General features: G+C 34.5%; 1 protein-coding gene across 1 annotated transcript in view; it reads left to right on the forward strand.

The window, feature by feature from the left end:
- The window catches only part of TMEFF2 (transmembrane protein with EGF like and two follistatin like domains 2), a 217,300-nt gene that overhangs the window by 157,817 nt on the left and 43,153 nt on the right, over nucleotides 1–16,330 (forward strand). The window contains exons 6-7 of the mRNA XM_081141829.1: nucleotides 7,193–7,341; nucleotides 8,045–8,104. Of these exons, the coding sequence (XP_080997955.1) occupies nucleotides 7,193–7,341; nucleotides 8,045–8,104 (209 nt within the window). The remainder of the gene's footprint in view (nucleotides 1–7,192; nucleotides 7,342–8,044; nucleotides 8,105–16,330) is intronic.

Below are 16,330 nucleotides of genomic sequence, written 5' to 3' on the forward strand. Positions count from 1 at the left end.
GTGCATTTAATCACCTGCCCCTGTCACCACACAGACCTAATATCACCTGTAGCATGTGGAGGAAAGCATTGTAATGCATGTCACTGAAGCATGTACATTAAACAAGAATATTAAACTCCTTATAATAGAAAGAAGGGAAGAGAGAAAAAGGGTGTGGTTGGAGTCAGGATAGCTGAGATTTCTCAGTAGACTATGCACTCTATCTGCCCCAGAAAGAGCTAAGGAATTTGCTTAAAATGCTGATTCCTGAGTCCTACCTCCAGACCCATTGCATCAGAATCTCTCGTGGTAAATCTTACACACAATAAATGTGGAAAATCTTAGACTTAGAGGGTAAGAAATTATTGAAAAACTCACCACAGCTGCACACCAGTCACCTGAAGCATTTTTGACAACTGCTGTCACCTTGAGCTCCTTGGTGAGAATCCCGGGGTTGGAGCCCAAGGTTGAGATATTCCAAAGGTGCAGACCTGCATCCAGGATTGGAAACAATTAAGCCAAAAGTTATTAATGATCACTATTTATTGGGTAATTACAACTTCTCAGAAACTTTGTTAAGCAATTTATGTGCATTATTTCATTCCATCCCTACAATCTTGAATTAGTATATTCATTTTCACAGGCTTGGGGATTTTAAGTAACTAGTCCAAGGTCAAACAGCTAGTATATGATCAAGCCTCAATTAAACACAGATCTGATACCAAATTCCAAGCTCTAAGCTCTAGTCACATGCCCCATCTGCCTTTGTTGTTATATTAGACATTCTTTCAATATGTGACCATCAGTATCTTTCCCAGGAATTGTTCCCCCTGTTTGATTTGTGATCCTGTTTTTGAAAGTTATGGCAACACCCAAGGGAAAGTTTTCTCAACTCAGTTTTTCTTCATGTACATACCCATTGAGTAGCTATTTGTTGTCACAGGCTTTTCCCCAATATTCCCAAGAACATTCCATCTAATAGGCCAACTTCTATGCTTTTCCTCCTTATAAAGAGGTAGATATTAATGGCAACTAGGCTTTTTCCAGGTACAAGATAAGCCTGGCCCCCCTTGAAAAACCTCACTGCAGTCTTGGTAATGTGTCTAGAGAAGGGCATTGTTCTTCCTGGGTTTCTGAACTAAAAGGATATATGTATGTCACCTGAGTAACAATACGGTAAACTTACCAGACATACCTCTCAGTCATTGCTTTTATACACTTTGTATTGGGGACTTAAGTTTTCAATGGATTTTTACCTCATTTTTCCTTCATAACTCACAGTTAATCATGAATCATCGTCTTTTCACAGATAACATACTCATAATCAAGTTCCACCAAAAGGAGTGGTGTGAGTTAATGAGTAAATGGACTTAAATTATCACAAGAGTCTTGAATGAAAGGTACACACTGTTTTTACTATTATTCACGTAATGCGGCTCCCCCATTACGTCCTGATGGTGAGCATAGACAGGCGCTCCGACCTCATTTGCTGGCCAGGCCGGAACGTGTCTGACTAATACTCCAGAGACAGGCTCAAGGGAAACAAAGCAGTCAAAGTCTGAAACAAAGCAGAAAGCCGGGCTCACTGCAGAGCAACTGCAACTGGGTACTTTAAAGCTGGTTAGAAATGTTCTATGGTCAAAATTCAGAATGGACACCCAGTCAAGGACCTTGAGAGAGGAATAAGTGACAGGCATGTTTAATGGATGAAACAAACTCTAGTGAAATTAGAGGGCAGCCACAAACCAGACACACGAATAAGTGATTTGCTACTTGGCAGCGTTAGTGTCCTCCCGCTCGGGCAGGGGATGGGGCATTCCTAACTACTCGGCAAAGGTTTACTGAACACAGTGCAGAACATCCTTGACAGAGCTATTTTAAGACAGGCAGGGAACTCAATTAAGTCAAGTCCCCCCCCCCAAATATTTATGAGATAATTATAAATGTATATGAGTTGTCTTAGACACCACCTTTTACTTCCTATAATTTAGATTTTTCACTCCATCAAGCAGTCTTTTAAAATGATTGGATGTTCCTTTTCTTTCTTACAATTCAGAGAGCTAAGATTTTCTTAAATGTTAATTTTCTTTGAAGGATTTTAGATGGTTGTAGTTCCACATAGAGACCCCTAAAATGATTATTTTCAAGTAAGACTTATTCTTTTTCTTTGTAGCCTAGAAGAAAAAAAATCTATGTAATCGCAGTGCCAAGACTGAGATAGGTTTAAAACAGAAGAAAAGAAAATGCAAAAAAAAAAAAAAAATCCCTAAAGGCATCCATGCAGTCCTCAGCCTAACAAATCCTTGGCTCACATAAATACTTGTGACATGCTGTAATTAACTAGTTACTCCTCTCAGAATGAATAATAATGCAATTATTTGCCAAAGGCAGTGAAGGAGGGATGGTTTCTGTTTTAAAAATGTCTGCCTTTCATTTCTGTAGTAAGAAAAAAACCCACAAACCCTGGATTAATTTACATAATTATGAAAATTATGTAAATTAATCCAGGGTGACCTGCAATCTCACCATCACACTATATGATAATTCTATCACATTTTTATTAGAGCCTTATATTTTTTTAGTGGTTTGAAGTAGCAATAAAAGTCACTGCCATGTTTAAATTATATTGGTTTCCCAAAACTGCACCCAAATGCCACAAACTATAAATGATAGCCTGGCAAACATCTTTTCACAATTGGAGCTCAATGTCATTGAAGCCACTAAGGGCTAGTGCTGTTTCCTTTGTGTAGACACAAATAAAAGGAGGAAGGTGAACTTTAGTTCTTCAAGGGCCTTCTTCTCCTTCCGTAGGGAGTCCATGTGCCAAGTAGCACAAAGTTAGGTGAGAGTTTATATGAACATAGGACTGGTTCTCTCTCTTGTGTGTTAATGTCTAGAACAATGACTGTTTTCTTTAACTCCCACCAGCCCATCCTGTCATTCTGAACTCAGTAATTAATTCAACAAGCATCCATTGAAAGCTTGCTATGACATGTTGTACTAGGTACCAAGAAATCAATGGTGAAAAGACATACTGCCTTTGAGAAGGTTGCAGAAAAGTAAAGCTATAAACTAGTAAATAGGCACATTAACAATGCAGTAAATGCCAGTAAGAGCTCACTTTCCACACACACACACACACACACACACACACAATTCCTTTACTCATATAAACACACATAACCCCTCTGTCCCTTGAATATGGATTTCTAAAAAATCTAGACTCTTTAAAAGTTCTGAAGCAGAGACTTGGAAAGTTTAATGCTAAAACTTTCCAATTTTGTAATTTCAGTAGAGTCGGTTTGGGTGTGTGTTTTTGTGTATGCATGATCTGTCTAAATTTGTATTTTTTACATGCAGCCAACTTTATATAAAGTTTTGTTAAGAATAAAATATCCTGAACAATTGATGCCTTAAGTTGTCAGATTAGTTGTTTATTCTGACACCAGATATTAGCTCAGAATATCTTAAAATGAGTATTCACTGATACATCACTATGATATGAAAAAGCCTGGATCACTTGTTTGGAAAGAGAAACTAAAAGTCAATGTGTTTTAAAATCATAAAAATCATGACACATTTTCCAAGAGTAGACATAACTTTGTGTGTGTGTGTTTTTCAAATCCTATTCATCCAAATAGTCCTCTAATTAGTTAATAGTAGGAATTTGGGTTTGTCTTGTTTTTTGTTGTTCTGAAGAGTATGTAGAACAGTGCAGGCTCTGGCATCAGACTGACTATATTTGAAACTGGGTTCTTCCTGTACAATTTGTGTGACTTCTCCAAGCCTCAGTTTTCTTATCTGTAAGATGGAGGTAGTAATAGTAGCTACCTCAAAGAGATAGAAGGGTAAAAGGAATAATAACGTATAAAGCATATATCACTGGGACAGGCACTGCCATTAAGAAAGTTAATATTATCATTATCCCCAAATTCAGTTGAATATTCATTTGAACTCAACGAGGGCACTTAATATTTGCCAAGAAAATTATTTAGCTACCCTATTTCTGTTTTCATGGCAGTATAATGATGACAATTTATATTAATTTTATTCTTTCTTTAGGAATATAAAATAATGTTACTATATTCATTTATTTCATGTGTTCTTCTACTGACCGTGTAGTTATTGGAAGTTTAGTATATCAAGATATTAAGTGGAGCAGGGAACAAAAAATAATTTAGCCACTACCAATAGAGGTCAAGGTGAACTGAGAGTTTCAGAACATGACCCTGGAATCTTGCATGGTTTTATAACTAAGTAAGCTTAATAAACTTAGATATAAAAATTAATAGTAAATAGTGATCATATAATCAGAGTCCCTTGGTCTTACATGAACATTAGAAATGGTAGGTCCTTAGTAAGCCAGTAACAGCATCTATCTTTGCCCAAATTACCTAGTTTTCAAGCCATTTCAGCAAATCATTGAATCTTCTTCCACTTACTTGAAGAAAGAAAAATATTCTCCATAGACTTCCAGTTTCCAATGGTTGATGAAATTCATAAGCAAAAGTATTTTATTATACTCTTGAATTTATTTGATATATGAAAGGCCATAGAGGTAGGAGAAAGATGGAGACATAACAATAGTATAGAGCAAAGAAAAAGGCAAATATAACTCATGCTTTTATGCTTATACCCAGTAAAACTGTACCTTACTTTCACCTCAAAGAATCAAGTTACTCTTTTTGAGATGAGAAGAAAGATGCCAAATGTCTATACATTTTTCTTCGCCATTCCCAAAAGACTTGATTTGAAGCAGCAAGAGTCAGGAATTTCCAAAGGGAAAACAAACATGAAAGGAGGCCCTGAATGAGCAATGCTAGGAAATGAAAGGGAAAAATATGTCAGCCTCAGAAAATATGTGAAAATAAAATCAGATCAAACTAAAAAAGGAAAATATAGCCAGTTGGAAAAGAGATTTTTTATAAGATATCCTTAACAATTATGATAATTTGGTGCTATGGCTTAAGTGAAATTTTCACCAAAACATTGTATCTAGCCAATTCATTTGAGCCAAATTTTCTCTTTCCATCTTTATTCTTAGTTCACCATTTTGTTATAAAATCAAATAGGTTTCTGAACCGCTAGTCATTTTTTTGTCAATATTATGTATGGTGCACATCTCTGAATTTTGGGGGGCTTAATTTTCAGATACCTGCAAAGCCCTTGATATCCTACATAATCTACTGATAGAAGAGAGAACATACCTTTCTCTCTGTTCTTCTGCTGCTAACAGATAATTATTTCTGTGTCTTTCATGGAGATAGTCCATAGAGTCTTACACAACAGTCAAAACCTAAACTGATTTGAAGATAAATGGAACCACTTTTTAAAAAATACAAATGTCAGTCTTTATTTTCTGCCAATGGTTAAGGAAAACAAGCCTGATGTACAAAGTCACTTCTCCAGACCCACTGTGAAAAAGGCCAAAAGCTCTTAGAACATGTAGGCAGCTCCTGATCTCAGATTTTTCAGGTGCCAAGAATCAGCCAAGGTAGCAATGTTGTGATCCCAATAGCTGTTGTCACGTGGCAACATCACAGCTAAAGTGGGAACACCACTCCTCAATGACTTGAGCATGTAGAGATGGTTTCCGTCTGTCCTAGCTATCTGTTCCTAAACAGGTGAAAGCAAAAATAACCAAGGGTTCCTAAAGCAATTCTCTTTAACAAAACAAAACAAAACAAAAAAGAAGTGCATTCGCACATTTTCTGCTGGCCTATTTAGCAGAGATCTAAATAATTCTGATACAGATCGTCTAAAGGACTACACTCTGAGAAGCACTGTTGTGTAGACAAACCCTCTCTCACTCAATCAACAAACAGATCTAGCAGCGATTCCCAGGAAGTGAGACTGATGTCAGGCTTGCTGCCTGAGAATACAGAATTCTAGGTTCCACCCCCCCGAAGCTTGCCTATTAATCAGTATATTTTAACGTTTTTCAGAAAATTCTAATACACACTCCATGGCAAGAGGAAAGGGCTGTGTTTTACTTTAGCATATCCGTAGAGGGTCCTCATTCCACCATTTATTAGGTCTATGAGCTTAAATGATACCATTGGTCTGTAAAATGACTGTTGTGTTAATTAAATAAAGCCAGGCATGTTAAGAACCCAGCAAGTAGTAGGTTACTTGTTATTGTTTTAATTATAGTATATGCCAGCTCTAAGGAAGATATACAGAAGTAAAACGTGTGGTTCACCACTTTGAGAAGCATGTCATCTATTTAGAAATATAACTATTAATAAAAATTTTAAGTATGAGTCCACATTCTAAGAGAGTAAACATTTGCAGACAAAAAACAACATGCTATTCTGAGTAACAAAATACATTGTAAAATACAGAGAGTTATAAGAACATGGAAAGATCATTAAAATTTTTCTTTAAAATATCTAATTCTTCTAATTCAGGTGACCCAATTCCCATTAATTCACCACACTTTTATCTATATTAAGAAACATACTAAAATCACGAGTGATAATCAACTTATTGTTTAAAACCGAAGTAGAAAAAGAGCGGGATGTCTGGGGAAGGGGTGTGGAATAGGCCTCAAGGGGCTCATGAAACCCCTAAAATACTATGCAGAGTTGTTTGTATGAGTATGTGTATTTCTGAGGAGAGATCCATACCTTTCACTTGATTCTCAAAGGCTTTGGTGCCCCCCGAAATGTTAAGGATCACTGAAGATTCTGGTTTAGCACATTTTCTGTGCATCTTCGTGTATGCTGAGGAAATTTAACTTCTGATTACATTCCAAATAGTCTCCTTGTTTACTTTTGGTTAAATATCATCTGCATCATTTTCCTCAGGCTTTCACCATTCAAATATCCCGAGAAAGAACTAACATAGTAAGATTGCACTTAAGGAGATTGCCAAGCAGAGTTTCATGGCTACTTCAGCCTATTCAGATTCTGCGGGCGTCAGCATGGAAGCTTATGTGCGTACCTTATAGTTATAGTGGCAAAGATTAACTGATGATTATTTTCTGAGTTTTCCCTTTTTAGTTTTTATCCATTGCTCAGTTGTTTGAATTATTTTTTAGTTCCCTGTCTTTTCATATCAGGTAGAAAAGTGAAGGAACCTCCCTGGAAGGAAACAATTCAGTTTTGCCAACTTGCTATTTGCCAACCTAGCAATTCCTCCACTTTGTTTTATTAATAATGTGGTAACGACACTATTGATGTGACATGTCTTTATTTCTGTCTTTCTTTAGGTGTGTGTGCAACATTGACTGTTCTCAAACCAACTTCAACCCCCTCTGTGCTTCTGATGGGAAATCTTATGATAATGCGTGTCAGATCAAAGAAGCGTCGTGTCAGAAACAGGAGAAAATTGAAGTCATGTCGTTGGGTCGATGTCAAGGTAATGTTCATGCTCAAAATCATTTCAAAGAATGTTTTTAGTCTTTGTGTAGAAATGAAAAGTGAAGATAACTTCTTATTAGGCAGCTGTTTCATTTCCGAAAGGCAGTTCTGATTTATAATGGATACTCGTGTCTACTGTAGCATTCGTGTTGATTATAAAAGTTTGAGGACAACGGTCCCTATCTTTTTCTATATAATGGGACTGTATCTTCACAATGCCATGAACACAAAAGCTAATATTTGGAAGATAACAGACATTCTCTTTGCAGAGGAAAAAAAGAAAGTCAAAGTCATTTTAGCAAAGAATCTAAGGATTTATTAGACAACCTTGAAATTAAATGTATTGATTCAATAGAAATGTTTCAAGTACATTTTTTAAAGCAAGATGTACCAAAATGTTCTATTTTGCTACTCGTTCCAAAGCATTTTGTTGATTTTTTACTTGTTATTTTTTACCCAATTTATCTTAGTTATAATTATAACCTTCTCCTTGTTCAAAACTTTAGAAAATTTGTATCATTCTATTATCCACTCTCAAACTGAAATTGACATTGTAAATCTGTCTTTGTATAAAGGTTGCTTAGAAGTATGATTGTGAAAATACCTTAATTGCAATGAAAATACTGTTGGGGGATAATTTAAATTTGACATTAGATATTAAGAAATAGTTAATCAACCTTTATTGTGAATTTTTACCACAGATAACACAACTACAACTACTAAATCTGAAGATGGACATTATGCAAGAACAGATTATGCAGGTACATAATATTTTCTACTACACAATATGAGCACTCTTATAAAATAGTCCTGAGATTTCGCTGTTTACCATTGATCCTGAGTTGAACCGTGCGATATTTCTGACATGTGCTAACTCTTCTCTTGCTTTGTTCATTCTTTCAATAGGCAAGAGTGAATTTTTTGAAGTAAATAAGACACATTTATTTTTTGCCAGAGTTAAAGCAATTGTCAAAAATGTCACTAAGATATAATTAACTTGTTTTGACAGTGCAAATGGTACAAATGACAAAACATTTATCAAATTAATGGGCATCAGTGGAAATTAATGCAGTTTTTGGCAGTATATTGTAATGAATGCAAATGTTCGGGTTTGAATTTTCATAAAAGTCAACAATAAAAATGTTTGCTAGTGTCTAAGAAAGCTGGAAATAAAGGACAGCTATAAATAGTAATACAGGCTGTCTCTGTTTAGATGGGAATTTAAAAAGAAGTGTGTAATTTATTTTAAAAATTAATGAATTTCTTTAATTTACTTAGAAACTAAAATGTACCTTCCGACACATTCAAAATTACAAAGCATTTTATGTAAAAATGTAAATTTTATTTAGCAATTATAGATTATTTTGAGGAATAATTCTACCTAATAATTTTCCTAGGGTATAAAATAATTTATAGGTATGCAAATGGGAACTTCACCGACCCTGGAATTTTATACAAGACTCAGGATAAAAATATATAAAAATGCAATCATTAAAGTTGATTGCAATACCTGGGGTTTTTAAAAACAGTTTTCCATTTAGCTATTAAGCATTTGTAACTAGATTTATGGCTAATATTCAATCAAAAATAATTGCTTCTTTTTTTATGATTTGTAAAAGCTTTATTATACCTTATAAGGATACTGTGAAGAACTGATGAAAGAAAGTGTTTTCTAATTTGCTTTGAAAACTATACAAAGGCAAAGTAGATTTTTATAATTTTTTTCACTTTATTTTTATTGTTGACACTATTACAGATGTCCCCTTATCTTTCAAAATATGTGCTACCACAATTCTTTTTGAAATTGCATTTCCTCTAACAATATCTCTGATGTTATTTATATACAAAGTAAATCTTGATGAAATTGAAAAAATTGGTCAATCAGATACTTATAGATACTTCAGACCTCTTAGAATTTGGAAATATTAAAAGGATTCTTTTTTAATTTTTTTTATTTTTATCTTAATGTTTTTGAACATGTAAATAAAACTTTTCATGTGATGGAAACCTAGAATTATCATAAGCAATGATACATGGAAAAACATTAGTTCTACTATTGTATAGCTGTTCCCAAAGTGTCCAGGAGAGATATTAACAGGGGTTCCTTGAAAAGAACAGTTCATAGTCAATTCTTTGGGGAGGAGCACAGATAAATAAATGAATTTTTTACCCAGTACTTCTCCCAGCTCCTATGTGCACTATAAAATTTTTTAAGAGATATACATCTTTTATTATTTATTTATTCATTTTTTGTTATGGGAATTTATAATCAGCACAAAATGCACACAAATGTAGTCTGGATAGTATAATGAATCCACATGTGCTCATCACTCAAACTCAGTAACATCAACCCACTGGCTGACCTACCCTTAGTCCCACCCTTATCCTTTCCCCCCACTTGCAAAATGTGTGGAAATGAATGCCAGAAGCTGTGTCATTTCATTCACATATACTTGAACTTGCATCTTTAAAAGATCAACCCTTTTTTAAACAATAGTACAATGTTATTATCACATCCAAAATAATTATGAATACATCTTTATATTACATAGCTTTTCTCAGACTTATTTGATGAATAACACAGCTTTTGTGTGTGGCAAGTTTTACAGTACTAGTGTTCCCAAGAATGCACTTTGATATGCTGATCTACAGGAAAATATTAAAAGTAATAATAGATAATGGTAGAAAATTAAGTTCTGAAGTTAATAATACATATTTTATATTTTAAATGAAATCAAATTTAAATTCTATAGCCTTATTATATACAGTAACTATATCTTGATAGTGTTATAAGCCACTACCTGGCACATTTAATTTTACTGTAGCCTAAATTATTTCTAAATTTCATGAGGATCTTATTTCCATTCAAGGAGTAGCTTATTAACTGTGTTTAAAATACTTTTATACATGTTTTGAAAACTAATTCATTTGGAAAAAAATCTTCAAAAATTTAACATTCTATGAATATTTCTCCATTGCACCATCTATCATTGGACTCATAGGAAAATCAAACCTCTTCCTGAGAATTCTGTCCCTGAAACAAAGAACTCTTCTTGTTGATTACTGTCAATCTGAAAATACATGTTTTGGGGGTTAAATTTTTATCTCCCCAAAAATGCATATTTGAGTTTGGTTTCAAACAATGATTGTCAGTGCCAATGCTTTGAATTGACATCATTTTCTATCTTATCACTTTATTGAATATGAAAAGGAAAGAGAATTTGTTTTTAAATACATGTAAATGAAAACTATTCAGTGTCCTTCAGAGTGTTCTAGTTTGACATCAGATTTATGTAGTAAACCCCAAAGAAAAACTTTTAAGACAAGTAAAGTTTGAAAACATACACTTGTTGAAATCCAAATTTAAGACAGGAACGAAGATAATGTCAATTGAAGCTTGCAGTTCCTAATTAAGCATCGATTGCATACTTAACAGTTTTCCTTGAATTTAATTTAGATGCCTTTATCTTTCTTGATGATCTTATTAAATTACAATGCATACCCTTTTTAGACATGATTGAAATAATAGTCATGTTCCTCAACATTTCCAAGCTTCCAACAGGATTTGCATTTTCCTGAATTTCGGAATGCAAACTTTGGAAAAATTAAAAGGAATCAACTGGAGATTCAGTATGTTGCATCCTCTTAATTTCTTTCTTTTTTTCTCTGATGTTTCTACTGAAATGTGGGTGTTCACTAATTCCAAATAATTTTTCTAAAACCTAGAATAAGAATAAGTTACATAAGGTCTAAAATAAGTGACCATGATTTTACAACCCATCGGTTAAACAAAAAACACTTGGAGGTTAGAACTAACTGAGAAAGCACTAAAGAGAGAACAGCACGTCCTCTTAATTTCTGTTTCACATGCTCAAAACTCCCCAAGGAGGAAAAACAGGAACTGTGTGACTCACATTCCTAGAAGTTTGCTGTGTGCTCACAGCTAATTTAATGTCAGTCACTTCCCTTGTTAGACAAAACATTCATGAACTCTCCCACCAGAGGGAAGTACTGATCTTAACACATTCTCACTGTTTCCTTATATGTCTTTAATACCAGAGGTTAAAAACTGTTTCCAATACCCTCCACACAATTTTTTCCTTTGAGCCTAGCTTAAAAAGCTATTAATATAAGAGCACACGTTTCTGATTACAAAAATGCAAATATACCTTAAAGAAAGTCTAACTCTTAAATATGCTTTTATTTTTAATATCATTTAAAAGAAAGAGACTCCAATAGGGACCACTAAGAATACCAGAATACCAGGTGGATTAGAGCTGTGAATCCCATGGTCCTCACAGGCACTTAGCTGCAGCTGACACCAGGAAAACAAAGAATTTGCCAGATCATCCCTGCCAGCATTCCTTTTTGGTTGTGTCTGACTTGGGTCTCTATCCTGCCCTCTTTCCTTTAATGAAACCCACGGTATTAGTGAGTCCTGAATCAAGAGCTTTGGATCTCGTTGTTTCAAGGCAGAGGGACAGGATCCCTGTCTGAGAAGCTAAACAGGCTTCACGGAATGTTACTCTCCCTTCATCAGTCTAAAATTTGGGCTTAGATTTAGATCTTTCTCTTCACTTGCAGAAAGGTTTAGAGAACACAATTTTTAAAAACCACAAAGCTAGGGCTTTTAGGGATTGTCATTGTTAATATTAAACTTTCTTTCCAGAAGTTTTGAAATGACAAATGTTTCACATCTCTTGAAATTGGCAACATTTACTTTTATATATATATATATATAGAGAGAGAGAGAGAGAGAGATACACACCCTCATGCCTTGAAATGAAAAAAATAAATAAATAAATGAAGTCAACTATTTTGTTTTCCATCATCTGTTATAAGTATTTTCTGATTGTGTTGCTTTTCTGCCTAAAAGTCTGCTCATGCTTCAGAAAAAGTTATTAAATATTTTCCAGTGCAAATGTACTTAATTTCATAAGTTAGATGAAGAAATAATGTGAGGCTACATTATTTTGTCTTTTATCACTTAGAAAATAAAATGTGTTTTCTTTTATGACATTCTGTATCAGTTTTCAAAAGGATTTTGAGTGGCTTATAATTAAAACATACTCAATAAGATTGTTTAAAGAGAAACCAAAAACATAAAACCAGAACTGTTGAGGAAAATAAACATATCAGCAACATAGACTATTGACAGCTACTGCATTTAGCCCTAAGCTTTCTTGCAACCAATGTAATGGCTGAATCAATTTATTCTGAAAATATTTACAGAGTCCCTGCTAGGCGCACTCCACTGTCCTAGGCTTTACAAAGGTGAACCCATCAACCTAGGTCTCTGCTAAAATGGAACTTAGATTTCCATTGTCCAATAAAATTAAATAATTGGTTCAGAGGCCAAAGACAAAGTTTCTCTAGAGCTAAATTCTAAAAGAAATATTCAACATAGATGTTTTAATAAGATATTGCTAGAAAACATAGAAAGGATATCTCCAACAGTGATTTTTATAAAATATACTAGGAAGCTCTTCATATGGCTGGAGATTTTTAAATCAATGTTTGATAACACTTTAGAGCATAGCATTAAAATATGTATAACTCAGTGATAGTGTTTCCCTGGTGGACTAAAGAAATGAGTTACATTTATGTATATTTCCATATTGGAAAAAACAAATAAATAAGAATACTGAGGGAAAAGGCTGTGAGGAAGAGCTTCTGTTCCTCATACATCTGCAGGTTCAACAGGAACTGGATAAAAGAACAATTAAAAGCCTAAGTAAGGATAAAAATTACGTTAGATTACAGTATGTATCTTGGAAAGAGAACTGTCCCCTGTTTTTATTAGCTGTTAATGAGAAAAGTAAGCCCTGAGTCATTCCAGCCTTGGGAGGGAGCCAGGCCCTCGCTAGCCCGCGTCTGTGTACAGCATGCGGCGAGTCCATATGTCTCCCGGCTGCGCATCGCACGGTGGCTCCTCATCGTTTCTTGTAACATTTAGGGAGGATTCATTTTTAGGAAATGTTCTCTTTAGAAACCTGTTTCTTTTCTTTAAGCAATAATTTAAATATTAAGCTAAGGTCTGAAATACGGAAGAAAGCAATGGGAAATACAAGTTTGAGCCAGTTCTGTCCATCCTATTATTCCACCAACCCGTTTTCCCACACTAAGAGGAAACTGGCATCTTGAAAGGGTATCTAGATAGTCTAAGTGAATTGTCATAATAACTTGTTCTCTGTAGAAACCACTGCAATTCACAAGGTTTTTACGTATATTGTCTCCTTCAATCTTGACAATAGAAATGTGAGGGAGATGTTATATGCATTTGACAGGCGAGAAATTGAGATTACTTACTAAGCCTAAGTAAGGATAAAAATTATGTTAGATTATAGTATGTATCTTGGAAAGAGAAATATCAATTTATCTCAATTTAATTGAGATAAGTAAAAAGACTGCGTGATAGAGCTAAGGTTCAAGTCATCATTGCTAATTCCATATTCCAGCAAAGCGTGACTGGTGAGGGGCCAGGGAAGAAGTATCACTACCTAAGATTCTTAGAGGCTTTGGGACTCACACTGCACCTTGGGGAGTCCAGACTCAAAAATGTTTCCCCATGATGTCTACATTTCTGTGAGATATCCAAAGAGTCACTCTTCTCTTTGGCCTTATGTCTATAGTTCATAAGCATCCTAAAAGTGCTATATTGTTTGGTTTTAAAATTATCCTGTTCTGTTTCCTATTTCCCCCCATAGACAAGAGAAACCAAAAAGATTAGTGTTTGCTACCAAGTAAATCCTACATTAATAGAAAATGTGTGTGTGATACTTTGCAGTTTTATAAAAATCCATTCACAATATCTTATTTGGTTTAATGTCAATCCAATAAAACTGGATTACAAACACTAGGGGAAATAAAATTGAAGCTAAAGGAAGCTAAGTGGTGGGCCTGGAACTGGATGCAGTATTTTGACGTATTGACCACTGATGCATGCAAATAAGGCACTTGCTTGATTTATCTACTATATGCCTCTATTGCTCTTTCACTATATATCCACAGACAGGAATACCAAGTGGTTACATATCATATTTATAACGTGAATTAATTCAGTCATGTGGCAAAAATATGCATTTAAAATGGAGGCTTTTTCCATTTGCTCATGAGCACAAGGAGCACTTCACCGGAAAGCATGTTATATCTAGGCCAATAATTTGATCTGTAGGAAATAAATAAATAGCAAATGCAGGCAGCAGCTTGTAGCACAAATATTGGCATCAACAGTGAAATAAATAAAAATGTTTGCCCAGGCTATTACAGTGCCACCAGACTAGCCTAGAATATTTAAGCTCAGGAAACGAATTAAGATGTCAAGATTTCTGAGGGAAAGTGTCTCAATTCAAGTATTTTCCCCTCTGGGATTACATTAGAGTGCTGCAAAATTTATAAAGCTTTCTATGAACTCTAACTCACAATTTTTCCTGGTCTCTTGAACTTCTGTGCTTTCATTGTTTTCCCTATAAAATCATGTAGCCAGTCATCTGTAATATTATGTTATGTTCATGGTTATAGATAAACACAGAAATGGTATTTGCAATACAGATGAAGGTTTTCTGCTGAAGAGTTGCCTTGGGCCCTGGTAGACGCTCTGGAAAACTTGGTGTTTATGCCCCAGTTCCTAAACACATCCTGCATCATTTATGTGCAGTGTTTTCTATGTGAATTGCTCCTTTCTGAAACAAATTGTTCACCTTGAGGTGTTATCTACCTTTCTCTTCCATAAAGGTGTGGCAGTCAGTGGTCAAACCCACTGAAAATCAGGCGGGGCTGAGTTTAAACACTGCCCATGCTTTTGATTTTTAAACTTGAGTCAATTAGTTGACCTTTCTGAACCTCAGTTTTTTCATCTATTCAATGTAGTTAGGCCTACTTCCATAGGGTTGAAGTCTGAAGTAAAGGACATTATGTAAGGCATTAGCAAGCAACTAGTAAGCTAGTTACTGTTATGATTTTCCTTTTGGTCTGACAATTGAAAATTTGTATACAATTATAAGGGGTTTATTTTTTCTACTCAGGTCATATAACAATCTGTTGCAAGAGACTTTGACTCTTTAATTCATTATAAATTAATATTTATTGAGCACCTACCATTTGCAAGTCTTCAGTACATTGATATGTCTAAATGTTCACATGGCTAATTTTCAGTTTTCCACCAGTCAACATAATTTTATGCATGGTATATTTTGATTGCTTTAAAGTAATATGATCACCAGATTATTACAACATGAGATTCAAATAGAAATTTAATGAGAAGACATAAGATTTGGCAGGACTACAAGATCATGACAGTAGTTATATTTATTTTCTATTTGATCTTTAAAATTAGTCATTTATACCCCAGGGTACATGTTTGAAGGAGCTACGCGTTCATTACTTAAAAGAAACCTATATAATGGGTGACCATATACTGATGGGGAGGTATCAAGCAAAAGCAACAGGAATGAGGTATATAAGAATTTATTTCTGTTTATGCAAAACATCATTTTCACTCAGAAAAGTTACTGTTTACACATCATCAACCAACACACACACACGAGACTTAAAGAAGCAAAGCATCAAGGTCAGAGCAAACATTTTCAACAAAAACTTATCATCAAGGAAACACAAGTCTACTAAGCATAAGAGGCAAAGAGGAAAAGCTGTTTGAGCTCAAACATCTAGATATCACTTGTGAAAGTGATATAATTCTCTACCTTAATTTATCTCTTTACCTCAAGCGTGTTATTTGTATTCCTATAAGTATGGATAAAATGTGTGAAACTGAAGGAAGAATAGGTATAAGTCCACATGTTCGGTGTAATTTCTAAGCACATTGTTTTCCATAAAACTAATAAATAAAATTCAAGAGTTTCACAAAAACAGAATATCCAGAGCACTTTGATTTGCTGCTTTTGTTAATGAATCTGACATGCCCCAAGCATATGCGCCCACTTTATAGAGCACATTAAAATTCAGTTCTCACATCTTGATGCTTTGAG

Source organism: Miniopterus schreibersii, assembly GCF_964146895.1.
Source record: "Miniopterus schreibersii genome assembly, chromosome: 7".
Taxonomy (NCBI): domain Eukaryota; kingdom Metazoa; phylum Chordata; class Mammalia; order Chiroptera; family Miniopteridae; genus Miniopterus; species Miniopterus schreibersii.